General features: G+C 41.7%; 1 protein-coding gene across 10 annotated transcripts in view; it reads right to left on the bottom strand.

Annotated features, from left to right (window-relative positions):
* LOC122539454 (chondroitin sulfate N-acetylgalactosaminyltransferase 1-like) overlaps positions 1 to 27,524 on the bottom strand; it is a 229,818-nt gene that overhangs the window by 55,832 nt on the left and 146,462 nt on the right. For all 10 annotated transcript variants that reach the window (XM_087979995.1, XM_087979992.1, XM_087979991.1 and 7 more), the window contains one exon: positions 9,629 to 9,845. In XM_087979995.1, the coding sequence (XP_087836121.1) occupies positions 9,629 to 9,845 (217 nt within the window). The remainder of the gene's footprint in view (positions 1 to 9,628; positions 9,846 to 27,524) is intronic.

Genomic DNA, 27,524 nt, shown 5'->3' on the forward strand with positions numbered 1-27,524 from the left:
TTCTCCTCTGCAACAGGCAATTATGTAGTAGAACATCATGAAAGACGATGTTTGCAGATTTTCTTTAATTCTTTTAAATGTAGGAGACAAAATGATTAATAATCAATGTATTCTGGAAACATATGAAATAAACATCCACAGGCCACAAATTGCAGAAAATCTGTGTTGTCCTATGTGTACCTACTTAGTGTATGTAGGTAACATCCATAGGTATATGACCAGCTCCCTGCCAGGGAAATTACTCTCTCATGTGCGGAGATCACATGCTGAGCTACTCTGCTTTTCAATCTAGCAATTATCCAGGAGGCGTTGAGAAACCCTTCCTTACAACAAGGTTAGAAATCCTCTTGGAACCATCTGTCACCTGCATAGCTTGCAGTCCCTGTGGAACGCACATTACACATGCTGGCATGACTGGCATTAGCCATCCAGTAAGCAACTGAATGAGGTGGGGGCGCGTGGGGAGGTGTCTCTATACAGTACATGATTCTCCACATGCCACCTGATCACATTTAATCTGCAAAAACTGTTCAGTCAGGATTAATGACCAGCCCATGGGACCACAAAACCACCCTACAGCAAAACCCATCTGGAGGGAATTATATATTTCCTTATAAATTATTTACAAGCTTTATTTATTGCTTGGTTCCATTTACAAACTTTATTTTTCACTTAATAGCAAAAACACAACATAAATTATAATCCTTAGCTCTAGTGCTTCAAGACATGAATTGCTGCGCACTATTGTACAGATGAACTTAATTTTATTTTCGAAATCAGGGAGATCTTGTGTATTATAAAGTAAGTGATGTCAGCCTCTTCTAAATTTTGACCCACAGTTTGAAAAAAAAGCATTTTCACTCAGCAAATCCTTGTCTGGATGTGAGATAATCTATTGAGTGCTTACTGCTCTTAAATATTGCAAAGTGAAATAAAATGATCAGGCATCAGCATGAAAACAAAAATATGACTCCGAAACAAAAGTCTTAGACAGCTGATCATGAAAAGTGCTGAAAACTGTCTTATTCTTTGCAGTGACAGCTAAATAAATGAATGCACTGCAAAGACAAATCAGCAATGAGAGCAACCAGGAAGCAGTCTGTTTATATGGCAGAACTGCAGTTGCCTGAGTAGCTCTGCAATACTGTCATCTCTCCATGCTCTGAAATCCATTCCATTTTGGACAGAATTTGAAAGACTTCAGGCAAACCAAGAAAGAAAATTGTGGACAATATTGCAATCAAGAAACCAGAGGAGGCTATCAGCCTTTACTGCTATTCAACACCAAACCATGTAGTCACCTTTGATGCATTTCTCTGGACATTCTTACCAATAAATAGCCATGGACCCAGACTTGGATATCCAACACCCACAGCCTCTTGAAGGAGAACATTCAAAGTTTGTGGGAAAATACTTTCTGATTTCACTCCCAACTGGTCTATCTCTATTTTAAAAATTGGATAACCCTTAATCTTTTGGATTCACCTATCAAAAGGAAATAATTTGTCTTATCAACCTTATCAAATTCCTTCACAATTTTAAACATTACAATTAGATGTTCCCTCTGCGTTCCAGACTCTAGATCATACTATGCTCATAATTTAACATCTTAAAAGGTCCATTTAATTTGTTTCAGATCACATTCATTGACCACTGAAAGCAGTGAGCAGCTTGTTGACATTGAAAGCACAAGATCCCATTTTCCCAACCAAATGTTGAATAAGAAGATGATATTTTCACCACTGAGTGGTAAAAGATTTACTTGTATCCATTAACAACTCGTTATTATAAGACCATAGATGACAAGGGGCATGTGCAGAAGTAGACCATTCAGCCCATTGAGTCTGCTCCACCATTCAATGAGATCATGGCTGATGTAATAGTTCTCAACTCCACTTTCCCATCTTTAACCCTTAATTCCTGGACAGATTATCCACTTCAATTTTGAATATATTTAACAGCCTCTGAGGTTAAAAACAATCCACAGATTTATTATCCTCAGGAAAAAAGGTTCCTCAGGTCTGTCCTAACCAGGTGACCCCATAGATTATGCCCTCTGGGTCCTACAAGGGGAAACAACGTCTCTGCATCTACAGTCAAGCCTCAAAAGAACCAAACATGCTTCAATAATGTCACTTCTCATTCTTTGAAACTCCAATGAGTATAAGTTCAACCTACCCAACCTGTCCTCATAAGGAGGAAAACGTCTCCATGGCTGGAACAACCTAGTGAATGTTCTCTTGATTGCCTTCAATGGCAGTATATCTTTTCTTAGATAAGAGGACCAAAATTAACAGTATTCCAGGTGCTGTCTGACTAATGCCTTGTATAGTTTAAGCAAGATTTCCCGACTTTTAGACTCCATTCCCTTTCAAACAAAGGCGAACGTTCCATTTGCTTTCCCTATCATCATTGAACTTTAATACTAGCCTTATGTGATTCATGCACAAGGACATCCAAATCTCTTTGTATTGCAACTTCCTGCAGTCTCTAGCCAGTTAAATAATATTCAGCTCCTCTATTCTTCCTGCTAAAGTGCATAATCTCAGATTTTCCCACATTATATTCCATCAGCCAAGATTTTACCCATTCATTTAACCTGTCGATAATCCTCTATTGACTCTTTATGATATCCGCAACACTAATCTTTCCATGTACTTTGTCATAACCCCATTTAGGTCAGTCAGTCTTGTGTCCTGTACCTTACAGCCCCCATGGCTCAACATGAAGTTTAATAATTGCAGAGCACGAACACCTTCTTCTGTGCTTGTAACCCAATCCCACACCTCATGTCTTGTTCTGTCTGGGTTGCTCCCAGCATAGCCTACCCATTTTCCACCATTCCCACTCCCTGTTTGTACCCGTTCAACCCATTTTCCACTATTTATATTCCCTGTTTGTACCTATTCAACCATTTTCCACCATTTACACTCCCTGTTTATACCAGTTCAGCATTTATTTCTCTCTCTACTTTCTATCAGAATAGGTAATGAGGCAATAGCTTGAGAAATCTCACTATGCTAACCACTGTAAAACCCTCCAGGAAACTTGAAAAATTGACACTTAGTCAATTTCTGGTGAAAGTAACTCCATCATATCTTCTTTGAGATTTTGCTTTAAGTTCAGTTTAACTGAAAAGGCTTAAACTTTGATGTTACAGCCTCAGACGTGGTATTGTTACACTACTTGACTAGTAAGATAGATGCCTACATTAATAACCTGGGCAAGTAAGTTTGAAAAGTATTAACAAAAGGAACAGTGGTGCTGCTGGCTCGTTGTAAAATAACAACTGATTCACTAACATCCTACAGGGCCAGAAACTGGTCATCTTATCAGACCTTGGCTGAGAGACTTAGTCCCCCGATGTCAAACAGGGCTCACTCTTAATTGCCCTCTTAAGTAAACTAACAAGCCATTCAGTTTAGCCAAACTACAGCAAAGAATCATTGATCACAGCAGTTTAAGGTGGCCCACCATCACTTTCTCCGGACAAATAGAAAAGGGACAGTAATTGTCATCTTTGCCTGTGATGCACATATCCAGAGAACAAAAACTGCATCAGCAGCCTGGATTGATTTTGCTCCTGCTCAGTTTGCCAAGTTTTTGTTCTGCTGAACCCTCTGACTCCAGAAGGAAACAGAACCTTAGAAAGTGTTTTGAAAGCAGACTATGGCACTGGCATTGACACCAAGAAGCAGATGGGAAAAGTCCTTTGGTTATGACACTATCGTTGCTTCTGTTCTGTTGTTTAGATACTGAAACAGATTGTCTGGGAAGAGCTTGGATTTTCATTACAATTCAATACCTACAATTATTTAATTACCAGTCTACCAAGTACCATATTCTCAAAGCTTAATTCCACAACATGCCATGATGAAACCTGAACTCTCAACAGGTCTAGAGTCATAATGCTTTAGAGCTTTGGTCCAACTCATCCATGCCAACCAGATATTCTAAATTAATCTAGTTCATTTGCCAGCATTTGGCCCATATCCCTCTAAACCCTTCCTGTTCATAAACCCATTCAGATGCCTTTTAAATGTTGCAACAGTACCAGCTTCCACTACTTCCTTTGGCAGCTCATTCCATACACACATCACCCTCTGCATGGAAAAGTCGCCTCTTAGGTCACTTGCACTCACCAAGTGACATTCCACTCAACCCAGGGAAAAGACCTTGGTTATTTACCCTATCCACGCTCCTCATGATTTTATAAACCTCTATAAGGTCACCTCTATTCCTCTGACACTCCAGGAGAAACAGCCCCAGCTTATTCAGCCTCTCCCAAGCTCAAAACCTCCAACCCTGGCAACATCTTTTACTGAACCCTTTCAAGTTTCACAACATCCTTCCTACAGCAATGTCACCAGAATTGCATGCAGTATGCCAATAGAGGCCTAAACAATGTCCAGTACAACTGCAACATCACTTCCCAACTCCTGTGCTCAATACTCTTACAAAGGCAAGCAAACCAAATGCCTTCTTCAATATCCTATCTACCTGTGACTCCACTTTCAAGGAACTGTGAACCTGTACTCCAAGGTCTCTTTGTTCAGCAACATGCCCTAGGACCTTACCATTAAGTGTATAAGTCCAGCTCTGATTTGTTTTCCAAAATACAGCACTTCATATTTAGCAAAATAAACTCCATCTGCCACTCCTTGGTCCATTGGCCCATCTGATCAAGATCCCATTGTACTCTGAGGTAACTTTCTTCGCTGTCCACTACATCTCCAATTTTGGTGTCATCTGCAAACTTATTAACTATACCTCCTATGTTCACATCCAAATCATTTACATAAATGAAGAAAAGCAGTGGACCCAGCACCAATCCTTGTGGCACACCACTGGTCAGAGGCCTCCAGTCTGAAAAGTGACCCTCCACCACCACCCTTTGTCTTCTATCTTCAAGCCAGTTCTGTATCCAAATGGGTAGTCCTCCCTGTATTCCATGTGATCTAACTTTGCTAGCCAGACTACTATGAGGCACATTGTTGAGTGCCTTACTGAAGTCCATACAGATCACGTGCACCACTGTGCCCACATCAATCCTCATTGTTACTTCTTCAAAAAACTCAATTAAGTTTGTGAGACATGATTTCCCACAAAGCCATGTTTACTATCCTTAATCAGTCCTTGCCTTTCCAAATACATGTAAATCCTGTCCCTCAGGATTCCCTCCAACAACTTGCCCATTGGTCACCCAGGCTCACCGGTCTATAGTTCCCTGGCTTTTCCTTTCCACCCTTCATACCACATTAGCCAACCTCTAGTCTTCCGGCACCTCACTTGTGACTATCGATGATGCAAATATCTCAGCAAGGGGCCCAGCAATCACTTCCATAGCTTCCCACAGAGTTCTATGGTACATCTGATCACGTCCAGGGGACTTATCCACCTTTATGCATTTAATCCATCCAGCACCTCCTCCTCTGTAATATGAACATTTTTCAAGATATCGCTATTTATTTCCCACATTCTATATCCTTCATGTCCTTCTTCACAGTAAACACTGATGCAAAATATTCATTTAGTATCTTCTCCATGACCTGCGGTTCCACATGTAGGAGTAAGGGGCAAAAGTGAGGACTGCAGATGCTGGAAATCAGAGTCTAGATTAGAGTGGTGCTGGAAATGCAGAGCGGGTCAAGCAGCATCCGAGGAGCAGGAAAATCAACTTTTCAGGCAAAAACCCTTCATCAGGACCTATTTTCTCTTTAATTACCGTTTTGTCCTTAATGTATTTGTAGAGTCCCTTGGAATTCCTCTTAACCCTATTTGCCAAAGTTATCTCATGTCCCCTTTTTGCGCTCCTGATTTCCCTCTTAAGTATACTCCTGCTGCTTTCATACGCTTGGGATTCATTTGATCTCTCCTATCCATACCTGACATATGCTTCCTTCTTTTTCTTGACCAAAACCTCAATTTCTCTAGCCATCCAGTATTCACTACACCTACCAGCCCTTCTGTTCATCCTAATGGGAATATACTGTCTCTAGACTCTCATTCTCTCATTTCTGAAGGCTTCCCATTTTCCAGCCGTCCGTTTACCTGCAAACATCTGCCCCCAATCAATTTGTGAAAACTCTTGCCTAATATCGTCAAAACTGGTCTTCTTCTAATTTAGAACTTTAACTTTTAGATCCGGTCTATCCCTTTCCATCACTATTTAAAACAAATAGAATTATGGTCACTGGTCCCAAAGTGCTCCCCCACTGACAACTCAGTCACCTGCCCTGCTTTATTTCCGAAGAGTAGGTCAAGTTTTGCCCCTTAGCTAATAGGTACACCCACATATTGAATCAGTAAATTTTCTTGTACACACTCAAATTCCTCTCCATCTAAACTCATAACACTCTGGCAGTTCCAGTCTTGCACTTTTACCACTAAGCAACCATAACATCCAATGACCAATAATACTGTCACTCAAGATTGCCTCCATTTGCAGAATCGGCCAGATGTTGAACTGCAATGATGAAAAGAACTGTCAGTGTTCACTGTTGCTTCATGTGAAACTTACAGCAATTCGGGTTTCCATACATCTATGGAGTTAAATGTGGATTTTTAAAACAAAATCCATGGGATGAGGGTGTTATTGGCTAGGCCAGCATTTATTGCCCATCCTTAATTGCCCAGAGGGCAGTTAAGAGTCAACCACATTGCTGTAGGTCTGGAGTCACATCCTCGGCCAGACAAGGTAAGGACAACAGTTTCCTTCCCTATGGATATTAGTGACCCAGTTGCTTTTTTCTGACAATGTGTTGATGGTCGTCATTACTTCACTGTTGACTAGAAAATCCAGCTACTCCCTTGGGATATGCAGAAGTTGTTGTCCAGAATTCTCCACAGAAGGTACTTAAAATCACTTAATTTGATGCATACTTGTACTTTTTACACTATTAGATTCTGAAAAATAACAGCCTTGAAAACCTATGTTTTGTTCAATGAGGCATTACTGGGTTTCTAATGGCTTATTAAGTCATAATTATGAAACAATCTCTCTGGCTCTGAAAAACTAATTTTAAGTTTATCATATGTTAAAATTCTCCATTATGTTAAAATGCTTCTCCATCATGATTTTATTCTTTTTAAATGTTTGCTTACAATATTTCAGCTCCTAACTTAGTACCATATGTATGTCTCAATCTTTATTTCCTTTTTTGTAACATAATTAAAACAGCAAGGATCATCAATGTTTTCTCCTTCCTGGTTTTCTGTCTGTAGGAAGCTGTTGATGTGATGACCTGCTTATGCCTGATGATATTTCTGCTAGCCATCAAAAGGCGATCAGAAAAGTTGAAACCCAGGTGAGAGACATCGTCAGACTTCACCAGCTTTCCTGTGTAAGTGCCTTCACTTCACTGTTGACTGGAAAGTCTAAGCCACTTTCTGCTGCAAGTTGAGCCCATTTTTTGAACTTGACCCCCACCAGTATTTCATCAGATAATACTGTAAACTTGTGAAAGTCACCAGCATATAAAATAGATACTATAATTTCATACACACTGTTTCAATTGTCCCAGAAGCCCATTAACTTCTGCCTGAAGTCAGGACCAAGCATAAGTTGCCAAAGCGATGTATTAAATAATTATCATATGATACAATAATACTGTGAACAGGCAGAGCAATATTCACAGTAAATCATATTCGACCTTGACTAGCCAGTTTCATGAACAAAAGACATTCAAATGTGACACTGAGACTCTTGTCAGAGGTTGGGCAGCTTTTCTGTTTGAGTATTCTACTTATGCTGACTGAGAAGGTAACAATGTTCACGTTATGTCTGTCCCTCTCAATATACCTTCTCAAAATCATCATGGACTTTTTTCGTTTGGCAAGCTAGTTGATTGGAAAACCAGCAATTTGACCTCTGCCTTGCTCTAAGCTCTCCTGGCCAATGGGTCTCTAAAGCAGACAGTGCTGTTTGTGGTTGTCCAGTAAATAGCTCCTTCTGCCCTTAAATGAATTGAGACTTGCTGACACAATAGGGTTTCATTGTGAAGTTTCAGTAGGTAATAGATCTGTCCATTCCTAGTTGCATGTCCCCCCATTAAGAGGGATTCCGCCATTGCAAAGTGCAGAATGAGTAAAATCTCAACAAAAAGAAAGATTAGCATTTACATAACACCTTTCACAGCTGCAGGGTAGCCCAAAATGCTCCAATTAATTAGGTAATTTTAAATATGCATTCACTGTTACAATAAAGGGTATATAAAATATATCTATTAATTTCAGTTTAGAATTTGGAATGCAAAATAGGAGCAGATGCTGTTGGTTACTTCTATGAATGGTTTTCTTTTCTCTAGAAATAAAAACACTGTTCTTTCAAAACAGTGACTGAGCCGAGCATTATTATACGGCATGTGACTGCAGATCCCAGTGGTGTCAATGAAAAGGTGTTTATACTGTTACGCTTATGACAAGTAGGTTAACCACATAAGGCTTTGTTTTCAGTTCAGAAAAATCTAGGATGAGAATTTTTTGTAAATCAGTTTAGAAGACATTAAGTTTGGAAGCAGCTTTAGTTTCTCCATTAGGAGGGGTGAAGGGCAGTTCAAGGAGCAGTCACCACAGAGGAAATGTTTAATTTCTAAAACCTTCAAAGCAAGAAATCTGGTTAGAAATCTTCAGGTTATTAGAACTGACAATGTTTAGGCTCTCAGATTTGTGAAAAGTTCATGTTGGCAGAATTGCAAAGAACTTCTTAAACTTGTCTTCACATTACACAGGAAAGAATTTTAAGAAGTCAATTAAATAGAAATATAAACAGTATAAACACCTTTCCATTGACACCACAGAGATCTGCATTCACATGCACTAAAAGATCCAGATCTTGGCTGAGGGATAAACATTCTCAGAAAATGAGGGGCAAAATTCCTGCTGGTACAATTGCATCATTTAAGAGGCATTTGGATGGGTATATGAATCGGAAGGGTTTGGAGGGATATGGACCAGGTGTTGGCAGGTGGGGGACTAGATTGGATTGGGATATCTGGTCGGCATGGACGGGTTGGACTGAAGGGTCTTTTTCCATGCTGTACATCTCTATGACTCTATGACCTCTAAAAGAGTGCTCTGGGTTCTTTCATATCCACTGTGCAGGCCAGTGACTGTGCCACAACATCAGAAAAACCAGCAAGGTGCCTTAAAAGACAGGGCAACACCCAAAGTTTATAAAAACTTGAAAGTTAAGTCTAAGGCTAATTAGAGGAGATAAGATTTGTACAAGACTTGCTTTCGCCTTTTTGGGTAACTCTGGATACAGTGTAGTATTTGGCTATGAGAGTGACTGGCTCCTTTAAGGATATGACCTTCAATGCACAGTATCCAAACCAAAGCACAAACAGGTGAACATCTGAACACATTAGGATTTTATACGCCCTGGAAACTATTTCTGGAGAATCAGCTCAATGCTCTTACCATTGCAATTTCCATTCAATCACAAAGTAGGAGCATACATGAGGGAAAAATTAACCATTGCGCTCAGAATAATACTAACCTTTCTTTGTTAGACACACATTCTAGAGATGGGGGGGGGGCGTCTGGATGTGCAAACCACTTCTATAATTTGAATGGATTTCAACCAAAAATACCTTAGCAATTAATGATTACAAACTTAATAGTCTACCTGAAATTGTGCATGAATTGTCGAAATTTATCAGCTCTTTTCGCCAGAGGCACTATGATATTAATCAGCATGTTGGATGTATCCACTTTTGCTTTCTTCACTTTCATGATGGGGCCAAAGGGACGAAATAAAACTAGGCGTTTGAACTCATGGGCTTGGTCTCCTTTGAAAGTCAGCTCATACAAAGTGCCTTTATCTTTCTCAGTGCGATAAATACCTGCAGAAAAGACAAGAATTTGAAAATAGCGTGTCAGCAATGGGACTCAATAGAGGAAAGTGCACAGCAATCCTACAGAAAAAGATTTGTTGGACTATCAACTCCAACAATGAGTACTGATCACTACCACCATTTCCAATGGTGGGGGAGCCCAGCAAAAGGGGGCATAACCTCAAACTTAGACATAGGTTATTCAGAGTTAACACTACAAAACAATTCTCCACACTAATGCCAATGGAAATCCCAATTCTTGCTTCCCCCAAAAAAGCTGGGAGGCCTACTGATCAATTGGAAATTTCAATGGAATTTTTATAATGGGTAAAGATAATAAGAATTGGAGAACCAACATGGTCAGATTGTCATGTGTTTTACCCCAAGGTGATCCAATAATTTATCTATTTCAACACCAAGACTACTTTATGCTGGAAGATGATGCTGGAGAAGTAATAATGAGGAACAAGGATATGGCTGAGGAACTGAGTAAGTACTTTGCGTCAGTCTTCATGGTGGAAGACATGAGTAAGATCCCAAAAATTCAACAGTTGAGGTGCAGAGATGAATACGGTGACCATCACCAAGGAGAAGGTACTAGAAAAGCTGAAAAGTCTGAAAGTGGATAAATCATCTGGACCAGGTGGGTTACACCCTACAGCGCTGAAGGAGATGGCTGAAGTGATAGAGGAGGCTTTAATAGTGATCTTTCAGGTATCATTGGAGTCACAGAGGGTCTCAGAGGACTGGAAAATTGCTAGTGTAAACCCTCATCCCTCCCAGTTTAAGAAGGGAGTAAGGCAAAAGACAGGCAATTATGGGCCGATTAGCCTGACCTCAATCGTTGGTAAGACTTTGGAGTTCATTGTGAAGGAAGAGATTTCTGAATACTTGGAAGTACATGGTAAAATAGGGAAAAGTCAGCATGGCTTAATCAAGGGGAGGTCATGCCTGACAAATCTGTTAGAATTCTTTGAGGAGGTAATGATCAGGTAGGACGGCAATCCTAGCCCTTTGGTTGCCGTGGGTGGCACGGTGGCACAGTGGTTAGCATTGCTGCTTCACAGCGCCAGAGACCCAGGTTCGGTTCCCGCTTCAGGCGACTGACTGACTGTGTGGAGTTTGCACATTCTCTCCGTGTCTGCGTGGGTTTCCTCTGGGTGCTCCGGTTTCCTCCCACAGTCCAAATATGTGCAGGTTAGGTGAATTGGCCAAGCTAAATTGCCCGTAGTGTTAGGTAAAGGGGTTAATGTAGGTGAGTGGGTTGCACTTCGGCGGGTCGGTGTGGACTTGTTGGGCCGAAGGGCCTGTTTCCACACTGTAACTAATCTAGACCAAGGAGAGCCAATGGATGTTACCCAACTCGACTTCCAGAAGGCCTTTGATAAGGTGCCGCACAGGAGGCTGCTGAGTAAGTTAAGAACCATGGTGTTAGAGGCAAGGTACTAGCATGGATAGAAGATTAGCTCTCTGGCAGAAGGCAGAGCGCGGGGATAAAAGGGACCGCCTCAGGATAGAACCCAGTGACTGGTCGTGTTCTACAAGGGTCAGTGTTGGGACCACAACTTTTCACTTTATACAGTAATGATCTGGATGAAGGAACTGAGGACATTCTGACTAAGTTTGCAGATGACATAAAGATAGGCGGAGAGGCAAGTAATATTGAGGAAGCAAGGGGGTTGCAGAAAGATTTAGGTTAAGAGAGTGGGCAAAGAAGTGGCAGATGAAATACAACGTTGGAAGTGAGTGGTAATGCACTTTGGTCGGAAGAATAAAGGCATGGACTATTTTCTAAATGGGGAAAAAATTCAGAAATCTGAAGTGCAGGTTTCTCTTAAGGCAAACTTGCAGGTTAAGCCAGTAGTTAGGAAAGCAAATGCAATTAGATTAGATTCCCTACAGTGTGGAAACAGGCCCTTCAGCCCAACAAGTCCACACCGACCCTCTGAAGAGCAACCCACTCAGACCCATTCCCCTCTGACTAATGCACCTAACACTATGGCAATTTAGCATGGCCAATTCACCTAACCTGCACATCTTTGGACTGTGGGTGGAAACCGGACCACCCGGAGGAAACCCACACAGACGCTGGGAGAATGTGCAAAGTCCACACGGACAGTTGCCCGAGGCAAGGATTGAACCCGGGTCCCTGGTGCAACAGTACTAACCACTGAGCCACCGTGCCGCCCTAAATGTTGTCATTCATCTTGAGAGGACTAGTATATATTAGCAGGCATGTACTACTGAAGTTTTATAAGGCTCTGGTCCAACTATTGGGAGTAATTTTGGGCCCCATACCTCAGGAAGGATGTTCAGGTCCTGTAACGGGTCTAGAGGAGGTTCCAGAGAATAATCTCAGGAATGAAAGGCTTAACAGATGAGGAACACTTGAGGACTCTGAACTATACTCAATGGAGTTTTAAAGGATGAGGAGAGGATCTGATTTAAATTTTCAAAATACTGTAAAGCCTAAACAGAATGGACATTGGGAAGCTGTTTCCATTGGCAAGAGAGACAAAGACCTGAGGACAAAGTCTTAGAGTAAAGGGAAGATCTTCTAAATTGGAGATAAGGAGAAACTTCTTCAGCCAGAAAGTGATGAATCTGTGAAATTCATTGCCACAAAAAGATGTAGAGGCCAGGTCACTGAGTATATGTACAACAGAGATAGATAAGTTCTTCATTGGATCAAAGGTTATGGGGGAAAAGTGGAAAAATGGGGTTGAGAAACCCTTCAGCCATGATTGAATGGCAGAGCAAACACAATGGGCTGAATGGCCTAATTTCTGCTCCTGTGTCTTATGGTCTTATTCAACATCTAGATACACAGACGCTGCCTCAGCTCATCAGCTCATTCTCATCCACGTCTTTGCTATTCCAATGCTCTCTTCACTGAACCCTCGTTATCCTCCTGACCTGAAGTTGTGCTCATCCAAATCTCGTCGAGCCTTTTCCTAATTTGCACCAACCTCATTCATCTCCAAGACTGCTGCCTCATGCTGGCTCTCAGCCTCCATAACATTGCCCCTCCCTTTCTCTGTAAACTCCTCTAAACTCACAAGACTTTAATCTCCAAGTTGCTCTATGTCATTGGTGACCATACTTTGAACTGCCTTGGCCCTAACTGCTGGAATTCCCTTCCCTCATCTCTTCCCTCATATCCACCTTTAAGATGCTCTTCCTTAAAGTCTAGCCATCTGACTGAACATGTGATCATCTCACAGAATCACAAAGGTCTTACAGTACAGGAGGAGGTCCATTGGGCCTGCCTTGGCTTACAAAGTTAGCGTCATCATGTGGTGCCAATCCCCTGCTTTTTCCCCATATCTTTGCACATTATTTTTATCCAATGCTCTCTTGAAGGCTTCTATTGAACACCACCCCCCAACCCCTCCACATTTCCAGGTAGTGCACTCCTTACCCAAAGCACTCCTTACTTGCTGAGTGCAACATTTTCCTCACTTCACCTCTACTTCTTTTGCAGATCACTTTAACTCTATGCCCTCTTGTTCTTGTTCCTTTTATCTACTCTATCCAACACACTCATAATTTTGAAAATCTCAATCAGATCTCTTCGTCTTCTCTCTGAGGAGAACAGTCCTAACTTCTTCAAACTATCCTCATAACTGAAACTCCAAACCCCCGAACCAACTTGTAAACCTTCTGCGACTCAGTGTCAAAAATGATTTTTATTGGTAGTGCTCTTGTTAAACACTTGGAGACATGTTGCTTTGTTCGTGGGCGGCACGGTGGCACAGTGGTTAGCACTGCTGCCTCACAGCGCCAGAGACCTGGGTTCAATTCCCGCCTCAGGCGACTGACTGTGTGGAGTTTGCACGTTCTCCCCGTGTCTGCGTGGGTTTCCTCTGGGTGGTCCGGTTTCCTCCCACAGTCCAAAGATGTGCAGGTCAGGTGAATTGGCCATGCTAAATTGCCCGTAGTGTTAGGTAAGGGGTAAATGTAGGGGTATGGGTGGGTTGCGCTTCGGCGGGGCGGTGTGGACTTGTTGGGCCGAAGGGCCTGTCTCCACACTAAGTAATCTAATCTAATAAATGCAGGATCGGTTATATGAATGTTTATTGTTATTGCAGATGGAGTTAAGGTACAGAACAGCTATGATTTGAGTGATTATATCCTGCTCCTTATGGCACTCAGCATGGACTACTCCTGATGAAGGGCTTTTGCCCGAAACATCGATTTTCCTGCTCCTCAGATGCTGCCTGACCTGCTGTACTTTTCCAGCACCACTCTAATCTAGACTCTGGTTTCTAGCATCTGCAGTCCTTGTTTTTACCTATGGACTACTCAAGACAGACAGTCACAAACAAACATAGTCTCTCCTCCCATTCAAGAGACAGCAATAAATTATAATCACCTTTAGACTTGGTGTCATTCTGCATCAGAAACGCATCAGCCTCTCTGAACTACATGATAACTTTCAGTACAATTGAGAAATATTTGACAAGGCACCCAGACAGAAAGATTGATTATAGTGGCCATTTCCCTGTGGTCACAAGTAATGGAAAAACACATCACAGTGTAGTGCTAATCATGAACTGAACCATAATATTACTTGATCGAAATCAAGGGCAAATGTTGAAACCAGGAGAAGAACTTTCCATCAGGTTTCTTTTCTAAAATGGTAGGAGTCAGAAATCTGCAGTCATTCATAAATTAATGTGTGATTTCCAAATGCCAATGTGTTTGAAAACTAGAATATCAGCTTCCATCTGAATACTGGAAAGAATCAAGAAATGACAACAGGGAAACAAGGGATGCAGTCAAAACTCAAACAAAGCAACATAAATCAATGTCAGAGAGTAAAATCATTGACCTCTCAGTCTCAGCATGAAGGGACAACACATATTTGGATGCAACATTTGTGGCATTACATTTAACATGAACTTCCCACAGCTTGGGAGTGGAGACTTTACATTCTGATCCTTCAGAAACTGTATCCCTTCCCATAACACTACCAGCTCTATCGGGTTTCATTATATAGACATAGCCTCTTACAAACCAGACTTATGGATACAAACTGATAATGCACACACTGCAGGAGGCTGTCCAGCTGCCACCAATTTATATATTGCCTGCATTACTGCAACTCAGAGTTTGACCTTTCATGTTAATCCTCCATTGTTGTTGAACCCTGATGGGCTAGGCTACCATGAGATTCTGATCGGGTTGTCTAAAGACTGCTCCCTTAGACTGTACCATCTCCATGCTTAATGTCCTTCCTCAAAGTCCCTGCTTTATTGAGAGTGAGCATTGTCTGACACTAAGAAGTTTTAATAAACAATTTTATTTCCACATTGATATATCATACTAATTTTTACAGCGCATGTTCTTTCTCTCTGTGGAGACTCTGTAGCATGTGATTGCAGCATCTTCTTAAACATGATGTCATGAGTATATTCTTCGTAGACTGCAATATGAACTCATTAGTTAAGAACAGCCGCAGGCCATTTGACTCCTCAAGCCTGCTTCAATATTCAAACAGCATCAGAGTTCATTTGATTATGGCCTCAACTGCATTTTCCTGCCATAATCCAGACACCTTTTCTCTCCCTTGTTATGATGCGGAGGTGTTGGTGTTGGACTCGGGTGGGCAAAGTCAGAAGTCATATGACAGCAGATTATAGTCCGACAAGTTAGCACTGCTGCCTCACAGCACCAGGGACCCAGGTTCAATTCCTGCCTCGGGCAACTGTCTGTGTGGAGTTTGCACATTCTCCCCGTGTCTGCGTGGGCTTCCTCCGGGTGCTCTGGTTTCCTCCCACAATCCAAAGATGTGCAGGTTAGGTGAACTGGCCATGCTAAATTGCCTGTAGTGTTAGGTGCATTAGTCAGGGGTAAATGGAGGGGAATGGGTCTGGGTAGGTTGCTCTTCGAAGGGTCGGTATGGACTTGTTGGGCCGAAGGGCCTGTTTCCACATTGTAGGGAATCTAATCTAATCAAAACATTTATTTGAAATCACAAGCTTTCAGAGCATTGCTCCTTCATCTGGTTGCTTCACCTGGTCCTTTCATGTCAGGTCACTTCACCTGATGAAGGAGCGGTGCTCCTAAGGCTTTTGAGTTCAAATAAATCTGTTGGACTATAACCTGGTGTCATGTGACTTCTGACTCTCTCCCTTGTTCGTGAAGATTCTATTCCTTGTAAATATTCAGTGATCTTGCCCGCACCAATCTCTGGAAAAGACAGTTCCACAGAATTACGACCCTCAGAAAAATATTCTCTCATCTTCATCTTTTAAATGGTGCTCCCTAGGTTCGAGTCTCTCCTACTTGGGAAGACCATTCTTCCAGCTCCATTCTGTCAAATCCCTCATAAATACAACACAAAGTTCTTTGAAGTTTTTTTTATTTTTAATAGTTAATTGCCAACATCGTATCAATCATGAGATCAAATGTACCATGCAACATGGGTAATACATTTATCAGAAGAGGTCTTCAATCTGTGTATGGACTGGATAAATCTAATGGCATCTAATGCTCTGGAGAATACAGCACCAGAATATGTCAGGGATAGGTTTTTTTTTGAGCAGAATGATGAGGACTAGAGAACAGGCTATTTCATATCTACAGTTATGCAATAAAAATGCATTATTAACAATCTTGTAGTAAAAGAATCTTTAGGGATAAGTGACCATACTCATAGAACTTTGACCAAATAGCCTTTTCACTGAGGAATATACAATAAATCTCAGAATTATAGATTCAAGGGACAAGGGAGAATGAGGACTTGAAGGAAATCAAAATTAGTAAGAATAATGTATGGAACTGAAAGAAGAGAAAACTGTGAGTCCAAAGTTCTAGAGATTCTGGAATGGGAATGATAGGGAAAATGCTGAAATTGGTTATAAAGAATGGACGAGGAGAAAGTGAGGACTGCATATGCTGGAGATCAGAGTTGAAAATGTGTTGCTGGAAAAGCGCAGCAGGTCAGGCAGCATCCAAGGAACAGGAGAATCGACGTTTCGGGCATAAGCCCTTCTTCAGGAAAGCCCTTCAAGGGCTTATGCCCGAAATGTCGATTCTCCTGCTCCTCGGATGCTGCCTGGCCTGCTGTGTTTTTCCAGCACCATATTTTTCAACTCTGTACTCCAGCATCTGCAATCCTCACTTTCTCTGGGGCATGTGGGATCTGTACAAGCTGGATGGGTTGCATCTGAACCGGAATGGGTCTAATGTCCTTGCTGGGAGCTTTGCCTGTGTTGTGGGGGAGGTTTTCAATCCATTTGGTGGGGAGACGGGGCACAGGGTACTTGCAAAGATCCAATCAGATATAAAGGAATACCAGGACTGTCCAGCAGGGGGAGAAGACATGAGATGTTATTGCACATGGAAGTCCAGAAAGCTAAACTGTATTTACTTTAATACAAGGAGCATAACTGGCATGGCAGACGAACTTAGAGCATTGATCACCTCGTGGGAATATGATATTGTTGCAATCACTAAGACGTAGTTGAAGAAAAGGCAGGACTGGCAGCTCAACATTTCAGGGTGTAAAAGCTTCGGGCACAATGGGTGAGGGGGGGCGGTATGATGTGAGCGAGATGGGGCACTGCAATAGTGCCAGAGGAAACCATCACTGCAGTAATGAGGAAGGATGTTCTCGAAGACTCTTCAAAAGCAGATCATCTGGGTAGAGGTTATACAAATTAAAAAATGCAATTACTTTGCTGGGATTACACTGCAGACCTCCCAGCAGCCAGGAGGAGATAGAAGAACAGATATACAGGTATAGGCAAATCACAAAAGGTGAGAAAAACACAGGCTTATAGCAGTTGAGGATTTCATCTTTGCTAACAATAACTAGGATCCTCTTAGTGTGAAATTATTAGACAAGGCGTAATTTTTAAAAGTAAGTCCAAGAGAGCATTTCGTCTCAGTATGTAGAAAGTCCAACTGGAGATGGGATAGTGCTGGATCTAATCCTAGAATAAAACCAGTCAAATGGTTGAAGTGGTGGTGGATGAGCATTCTGGGGACAGTAACCATAACTCTAAGTTTCAAAGTCATTATGGAAGGGATAAAGATAGTGTATAAGAGGAGTGTCTACATTGGGGGAAAGCCAATTTCAATATCATTAGACAGGATCTGGCAAACAAACTGAGAACAGCTACCTGCAGATAAGTCTACATTTGAAAAGTGGTAGTCTTTTAAAAGTAGTATAGTGAGAATTCAGGGCTAACATGCTTCTCTAAGAGTAAAAGGGCAAGTCCAGGGAACCCGAGATGTCAAGGGATATCAAGAGTTCGATAAAGAAAAAGAAGGAAGCATTTGTCAGGTACAACACATTAAAAACAGGGGAGGCCGTTCAAAAGGAAAAAGAGTGCAAGGGTTTGATTAGATTCCCTACAGTGTGGAAACAGGCCTTTCGGCCCAACCAGTCCACACTGACCCTCCGAAAAGTAACCCACCCAGACCCATTTCGCTCTGACTAATGCACCTAACACTATGGGCAATTTACCTGGCCTGCACAATTTTGGACTGTGGGAGAAAACCGGAGCAAACCCACGCAGACACGAGAACGTGCAAACTCCACACAGACAGTCACCTGAGGCTGGAATCAAACCTGGGACCCTGGCGTTGTGAAGTAGCAGTGCTAACCACTGAGCCACTGTGTCAGTTTGTTTAAGAAATAAATTAGGACAACAAACAGGGACCACCAAATATCAATGTCTGATAAGATAAAGGAAAACCCTGAGGTGTTTTATAAGTAAATTAAAAGTAAGAGGATTATCAGGGTAAGAGTGGGGCCTATTAGAGACCAAAGGGACAACCTGTGCAAAATCCAGAATATACGGGTGAGGTCTTAAAAATTATATTTCTCATCTATATTTACAAAGGAGAAAAACATTTGAGAAAGTGTTTCAGTTGGAACGGTAAGGTTCTAGAACATGGTTTGTTAACAAGAAGCGTGGGAATGTTATAAAGGGCATATAGATGAGATGTATCCAGGCCGCTATCAAGGAAGGGAGGAGATGGCTAGGGCCCTGGTGGAGACTTTGCTGGCCACGGGTGAAGTCCTGGGGTCTGGATGGTAGCTAATGTGGTTCCTTTGCTCAAAAAGGGCGGTATGGATAGGCAAGGTAATTACAAACAGAAATTGGATTTATCAGGGATAGTCAGTGTACATTAGTTAGAGGGAAATCTTGCCTGACTAATTTAATAAAGTTTTGAGAAGGTGACTAAATATATTGATGAGGACTGTGCAGTTGACGTGGTTCACATGCACATCAGAAAGGCCTTTGACAATGCCCCACATGGAAGTCTGGTCCAAATGTTAAGAGCCTGTGGGATCTAAGGCAAACTGGATCTAAAATTGGCTTGTAAATAAGAGACCAAGGGTGATGGTGGAGGGTTGTTTTTCTGATTGAAAGTGGGTGACCAGTGATGTACCACAGGAATTGGTGCTAAGACCCCTGCTATTTGTTACATACGTTATTGACTTGGATGTGAATATAGAAGGTATAATTAGTAAAGGTACAGATTGGTCAATAATTTGTAGTGTTTTTTGTAGTGAGGAGGATGATCTCAGGCACCAGACTGATATTGATCAGAAGGTAAATTGGAAAGAGCAACAGCAAATGAAGTTTAATTCTGATAAGTGCAAGATGTTGCAATTTGGCAAGTCTAACAAGGGAAAGATATACACAATGAATGGTAGATCCCTAGGGAGTACTGAGAAACAAAGGGACCTTGGTGTATAAGTCCATAGATCCGTGAATGTGTCAGTACATGTAGACAGGATGATGAAGGCAGCTTATGCGATGTTTGCCTTCATTAGCTAGGACATTGAATATAGGAGTAAGGAAGCCGTGTTGCAACTTTATAAAATATTGGTTAGGCCGCAGATGGAATACTGTCTGCAGCTGAGGTCGCCACATGATCAGAGGGATATGATTACCTTGGAGAGGGTGCAGAGGAGATTCGCTAGGATGTTGCCTTGGATGAAAAGTCTCAGTTATGAGGAGAGACTGGATAGATTGGGTTGGTTTTCCTTGGAGCAGAGGAGGCTAAAATGTATACAAAATTAAGAAAGGCACAGATAGGATAGATGATGAGAATCTTTTCCCCGTGACAGACGTATCTAAGACCAGAGGGCGTAAGTTTAAGGTGAGCAGAAAGCATTTCAGAGGTGATCTGAGAGAAGTCTTTTCTCACCCATCCACTGCTGTTGAATGTGCTGTCAGAGAGAGTGGTAGAGGCAGAAGTAGATGAGTACTTCAAAGTACTTAAAGGATGCTGCCAGGGTTGGAGGATTTGAGCTAAATGAAGAGGCTGAATAGACTGGGGTTATTTTCTCTGGAGGCTGAAGGGTGACATTATATAGATTTATAAAATCTTGAGGAACATGGATAGAGAGTCCAAAACTAGAAGGCATAGCTTGAAGGTGAGAGGGCAAAGATTTAAAAGGGACCTAAGGGGCAACTTTTCATGCAGAGAGTGGTGCATGTATGGAATGAGCTGCCAGAGAAAGTGGTGGAGGCTGGTACAATTACAACATTTAAAAGGCATCTGCATGGGTACATGAATAAGAAGGTTTTAGAGGAATATGGGCCAAACACTGACAAATCAAACTAGATTAATTTAGGATATCTGGTCGCCATAGATGAGTTGGACTGAAGGGTCTATTTCCATGCTGTACAGCTCTATGATTCTATGACTCTAAAATGAGAGGGCATTGCTGGTTATGGACCAAGTGCAGATAAATGGGATTCGTGTAATCTGGTGGCAGAGACATGGTGGCTGAAGGGCCTGTTTCCATGTTGTATGACTTTATGACTAAGTAATAAATGAGATTGTGGACATAACATATTTGGATTTTCAGAAGGTTTTTACAAAGACCATATATTTTTATTTTCTATTTTATTAGACTGCATGCTAGAAAAAGGAACATACTGCATTAAATCAAGGAGACTGTGTTTTAGTTTTAAAAACAAGTTCAATGGAGCACATTGTGAGTTGTGTACACAATATTGCCCCTTCCCACTGCAGTGACAGCAGAGGCAGACAGAACAGAATCAATGAGTTCTAAACTGAGGGACTATTGTAAATAATGTTTGCCTGGAATGGAGGGTGCTAGCTATGAAGAGAGGTTGAGTAGATTGGGATTATTTTCATCAGAAAGATGGAAGTTGAGGGATGACCAGACTGAGGTCTATAAAACCATGAGAGCTGTAGATAGGGTGGATAGCAAGAAGTATTTTTGCAGAGTGGAGGACTCACTTACTAGAGGTCAAGAGTTCAAAGTGAGAGGAGAAAAGTTTAGGAGAGATATGCGTGGAAAGTTCTTTATGCAGAGGGTGGTGAGTGCCTGGAATGCATTGCCAGGTTAGGTGGTAGAGGCGGGCATGATACTGTCAATTAAGATGTATCTGGACAGGTAAATAAATGGGCAGAGATCAGAGGGACACAGGCCCTTGGGAAATAGGTAGCAGGTTTAGATAATGGGTCTGCATCAGCACAGGCTTGGAGGGCTGAAGGGCTTGTTCCTGTGCTATAATTTTCTTTGTTCTAATGTTTTGATTGGCTCCTGATTGGTGACCTCAGTTGGTGTGAGGGCAGTGCAACAGACATACTTAGCCAACAAAGAGAAAGAATCAGAAATCTCTGTTTCATGCTCCTGTGTGGAGATGTGCCAGAAAGTTGCCCTTAACAGCTAACTCATTTCTGCTCACCTATCTCTGTGAGCTGCCTTCCCTGCAAATTCCCTGTCAGAGGAGGAATAAAAACCCTTAATTGACATTGGAAGGACAAACCCTCAACCAGTGAAGGAAAGGCTGAACATCAGTGTGCAACCAATCTCGTGTCAACATCAAAGAACTGAAAAGAAACAAAAAAAAACTCGAATTGGGTTCTGGATTGGTGCTATTGAACTGTGTTTCCTTGATTTTTGTTTCCTTTCTGCACCCTTTAAATTCACGTCTTGTCTGTTTTGTGTCTGTACATGAAGGAGGGAATTTAAGAAAAGATAGAATTTGTTATGGAACTAACAATTCATATTTTCTTTTTTCCATTTGTTAAAGACATTTCTCCTCCACCACCCTTCCACAACAAATAGTTGTTTTTTGTTAAATACACCAACATGATGTGATGTTTATTTTTAAAAAACAGAGCACAGTCAGGTAAATTGGCAATACTATTTGATTCAATTGAATTTTTCACATCTGGGATGACTCTGGATTTTCAAACAAAATGCCTCAGTGGGTTTTGATGCTTTTGAATCGATAAATTAAATCTTAAATAAATTCATACATTTTTATTGATAATTGATCAAACACTAACACAGTGAGCTGATGAGTAAAATTGAATAAAACGGAATAGAAAGTCATGTATTGCATGGATTAAAAACTGGTCAATGTGCAGGGAACAGACAATATGAATAAAGGGTTATTCTTGAGTTGGCAAGCTGTGATTGATAGATGCCCGCAAGGATCAGTACCTAAGCCATATGTTCTCAATACATTTAAATGTTTTCAATGTGAAGACTAAATATAACATTCCCAAGTTTGTAGATAATAAAACTCAGTGCAAATGTATGCTGTGAGAAAGATGTAAATTAGCTTCAAGAGAACTAAAACAAATGGAGTGAGTGGGCAGAAACATGATAGATGGAAAATAATGTGGAAAAATGTAAGGGACAGATGTGCACAGTGTTTCTTAAATGGCGGAAAGTTACGAAGTGTAAATACAAAAGGGACCGGATGTCTCTCATCAATAAGTCACTAAAAGCCAACATGCAGCTGCAGTAAGCAATTAGGAAGGCTAATGTTTGCCTTTATTGAAAGAAGATTTGAGTGCAAGAATAATGTAGCCTTCATTTTATTGTAGTATTGTTCAAAAGCAACAAGATTTGGACAAAATCCAGGCTTCGGCTAAAAAGTGTCAACGAACATTCACACCACACCAATGCCAGGCAATGACCATATCCAATAAGAGACAGTTTAACCACAGCTCCCTTGAGATTCAATGGCATTCCTATCATTGAATTCCCCCAGTAACAATATCCTGGTGATTACCAGCTGACGCCAAGGCACAGTGGGGAAAGATCACCGTCTAAGGTCTTCCTGCTGAAGTTAAATGGGAGTCCATTCTGGTCACCACATTACCAGACAGGTGTGGATGCTTTGGAGAGAGTGCAGAGGAAGCTTACCAGAACGTTGCCTGGTATGAAGGGTGCTAGCTATGAAGACAGGTTGAGTAGAAAGGCAGAGGTTGAGGGGGGACCTAACTGAGGTCTACAAAATCATGAGAGGTATAGACAGGGTGGATCGCAAGAAGCTTTTTCCCAGAGTGGGGGATTCAATTACTAGGGGTCATGAGTTCAAAGTGAGAGGGGAAAAGTTTAAGGGAAATATAAATGGAAAGTTTTTACACAGAGTGTGGTGGGTGCCTGGACTGCGTTGCCAGTGAAGGTGGCAGAGGTGGGCATGCTAGCATCATTTAAGATGTATCTAGAGAGATACATGAATGGGCAGGCATCAGAGGGATACAGATCCTTAGAAAATAGGCAACAGGTTTAGATAGAGGATCTGGATTGGCACAGGCTTGGAGGGCCATAAGTCCTGTACCTGTGAGGTATTTTTCTTTGTTCTTTGTTCAAGTTCCCCTCAGAGCCCCTCACTATCCTGACTTGGAAACGTATTGATGTGCATTCACTGCCACTTGGTCAAAATCCTGGAACTCCCTCCTAAATGACATTGTGGCTGTACAGCACATGGACTTTGGCAATCAAGAAGGCAGCTCACCACCACCTTCTCAGGGAAACCAGGGATGGGCAATAAATGCTGGCCAGCCTACAACATCCACGTCTCATGAATGGATAAAATAAACACCTTGATTAAACTTTACCTGGAGTATTGAATGCAATTGCGGTCCCCTTACCTTCGAAAGGGTACTATTGTCAGAAGTGCAGTAAAAGTTCACTAGATTTATTTCCAGGATGGCAAAACTATCTTACGAAAACAGTTTGGAGAAACTGGGCCTGGATTAGATTAGATTAGATTAGATTAGATTAGATTAGATTAGATTATCCACAGTGTGGAAACAGGCCATTTGGCCCAACAAGTCCACACCGATCTTCCGAAGAGTAACCCACCCAGACCCATTTCCCTCTGACTAATGCACCTAACCCTATGGGCAATTTAGCATGGCCAATTCACCTGACCAGCACATCTTTGGATTCTCTCAAGTTCTGAAGAATGAGAAGTGATCTCATTGAAACCTACAAAATTCTTAAGAGTGATAGACAGGGTAGATGCAGGGAGAAAGTGAGGACAGCAGGTAAGACTCTTGGTTGGGGAGTCAAGAATGAGGAGACATGATTTCTAAACAAAGGGGAAGCCATTAGACTACAACGAGGAGAAGTGTTTTGATAAAAGGCTGTGAACCTTTGGAATTCTCCACCACAGTAACATTGTCATCCCAGAGATGGAGAACTGAGCAGCAATAACTTAAAAGGTGGTAAACACTGGCCAAAAGCTCCACCTCATTTGTGAAATTTCCATAGGTGCTTAGGTTGACGAAAACATCACTGCACCATAAGTGAGGTAAGTATCATGATGGACTCTAATGAATGCAATGGGGGTGGATTGATTGATATGGATATCGGATGGGAAGTGGGTCGAAGTACAGCAGCCACTCTTTTTTTTTAAGCTGTAATATGTTGGTTACCCACACAGTGCTGCACATTAATGGTGTTGGTGTACATACTGTGACCACTGTCATGGTGGAACATCCCTGAAGGTACAGAGCCACAGCTTCAAGTAGTCTGGGGAAGGTCTGCAGTATAGTCCCAATGAAGAGTTGCCCAAAAAATAAACTCTCCTGCTCCTCGGATGCTGCCTGACCTGCTGTGTTTTTCCAGCGCCACACTCTTGACTCTAATCTCCAGCATCTGCAGTCCTCACTTCCGCGCTCCGGACAGAGTGTGTCACACCATCATGGCATGTTGTGCTCGCACAATTGGAACACGTAATAACCTTATTTGATAGATGCTGAGGAGTGGGCCTCTCACCAATGACACTACATAAGTGATATGAACTCCCCTTCAGCCTAATAGGCACTGAAGATGAAAAACCACAACACCTAATTGCAATCTTCCCGGTGAGCAATTGTGTGTTTAATTTTGAAAAATCAGACAATTCAGGAAACAAAAGATAGAGTTTGTTGGATTATTGGAGTTTCATTACAGCGCTGGATGAAGAGCAGAGAGGCATTTAACTGAAGGGATATAGCACACCCACTTGAGGGAGGTTGTAATTACAGGGTGACAAGTTTACATAGGCAGTTTCTATTGTAAGGTGAAATCAGTAATAGGAAACCATTGTCAGAATACTGTGACAAAAACATGCCAAGATTTCATACATAAGGTTATTAATGCACAACAGATAGATAGATATATTGTAAATAGTGTGCTAATTTATCTTAGACATCACATCTACTTATACGTGCAAAACATTTAAAAATTAAACATGTTGAACCAGTTACTGTGCATTTTTCATAAGCTGTTAGTGATGATTATCCGCCCACCATTCCCCAGCTTGTTCTTTGTCTGAATCCTAACCAGCACCTTGCTCTTCTCCAGTTTCCCAGAACAATATAAATAAAACAAGAAACATTACTGGCTCATCTGTTTACTGCTGGGAAGTGAGGTATAAGGTCATAGTCAGGAGAAAGAGGAGATGAAGGGAAGGGAAACAATTGAGAAGACACTGAGGGCTGGGGGTGGAGGGGAGGGCCGGGTGGAGAGACACATGCTATTGAGGAGATGAGACTTGGGGCTGGAGGAAGGAAGAAAATGTACAAAGGAACAGAGTGAAAAGAAAGATGCAAGGCAAGAGGATAGTGCAAAGGGAATGTGGGGAAAGGGGCAATAAGGGTGTGGCAAGGAAGGCTATCAGACACAAGGAGAACACTGATGCCACAATAAAAAGTAACTTGTGTTACATGCAGCAATTTTTCTGCATCACACTCGCTGTAGCAGTCCACACCCACACGCCCCGCCAAAAGTGAAAGGGAGGTGAGAAAGGAAAAGGAGGAAAACAGAAAAGTGTGAAGATGATCAGGAAATGGGAGGGGGTGTGGAAAGAGAGAAGCAGCAGGAGATGTGCTGACAGAAAAACAGCAACATTAATGTAGACAAGTTTAACCTATGAATAAAACTCTGTCTCATGTCTTCATCCCACACATAATAATATACATGCCTCTCACGCACAATTTTACAATAAAAGACAAATTGCGGCAATATGCAGATCACATGGCATCTATGGAAGGAGGAACAGAATAAATAGACAGAGTTTTCATCCTGAAGTAAACATGTGTTTGTAGACAGATGCAGAGATAATTTTTTTTAGCTCCAGTAAGAATGCCAGTATGAACACAAGGACTCGGAACAGGAGTAGACTGTATGGCTTGGCGAGCTTGCTCTATCCTTCAATATGACCACGGCTGATCTTACGCTGCCTTGACCACTCCTGATATCCTTTGATTCCTCAAGATCCCAAAAATCTGTCAACCTCAGCCTTACATCAACAAGAGAGTATCACAATCCTCAGGGCAGGGGTCACAAATATTCTCAATCCTTTACAGTTATGTAATTTCTTATCCTGAGACTGTGGGGTCATACTCTTCATTCATTTCAACAAGCTCTCAAAGCTGTACCCAACTAAGTTCCATCACATCTCATTCTTCTAAGCTCCGGAGAATGTAGCCCCGACTTAAGCAGACTCTTGTCTTGGCCCCGCCTCTGATCTCTTTCCAGAATGGGGGAGAAAATCAATAGAATTGGTGAATGAGATACACTGATCTCATTTGCCTTGTATTCTTCAAACATGGAAGACCAACATTACAAGTACATTTATTACCAAGTATTTACTGTGAATTTTTTAATAACATCATAAGGAATAGGAACAGGAGTAGGCTGATTGGTCCCTCAAGATTCACTATCCTCTGGTTGAAGAAATTCCTCCTCATCTCAGTTCTAAAGGGTTACCCCTCCACACTGAGGCTGTACCGTCAAGTCCTAATTTCTCCTACTAGTGGAAAGATCTACTCTATGTCCACTCAATTCAGGACTGTCAGGTTTCTCTAAGCTTCAATCAGAAACCCCCTCATCCTTCTAAACTCCATTCAGTACAGACACAGATTTCTCAACCTCTCCTCATATGACAAGCCCTTCATCCCTGGGATCATTCTTGTAAACCTTCTGTGGACTGTCTCCAAATTCAGCACATTCTTCCCTAAGCATGGGACCCAAAGTTGCTCACAATATTCTAAATGTGATCTGGCCAGAGCCTTATGCAGCCTCAGCAGTACGCCTCTGCTCTTGTACACTAGCCCCCTGGAAAGGAATGCTAACATTGCATTTGTCTTCCCAACTGCGAACTGAACCTGCATGTTAACCTTAAGAGAATTCTGAACTCGGACTCCCAAGTCCTTTTGTGCTTCAGATTTTGGAAGTCTGTCCCCATTTAGAAAATAGTCTATACCTCAATTCTTCCTACCAAAGATTATAACCTCACACACTCCCACATTGTATTGCACCTGCAACTTCCTTGCCCACTCTCCCACATTGTAAATGTCCTTTTGCAGTCTCCCACTTCGTTAACACTAACTGTACATCCATCCATCTTTGTCTCGTCTGCAAACTTAGCAACAATGCCCTCAGTTCCT

The sequence above is a fragment of the Chiloscyllium plagiosum genome, unplaced genomic scaffold, assembly GCF_037043375.1.
Source record: "Chiloscyllium plagiosum isolate Xiang-an unplaced genomic scaffold, Cpla_swu_hap1 HiC_scaffold_36, whole genome shotgun sequence".
Lineage (NCBI taxonomy): Eukaryota > Metazoa > Chordata > Chondrichthyes > Orectolobiformes > Hemiscylliidae > Chiloscyllium > Chiloscyllium plagiosum.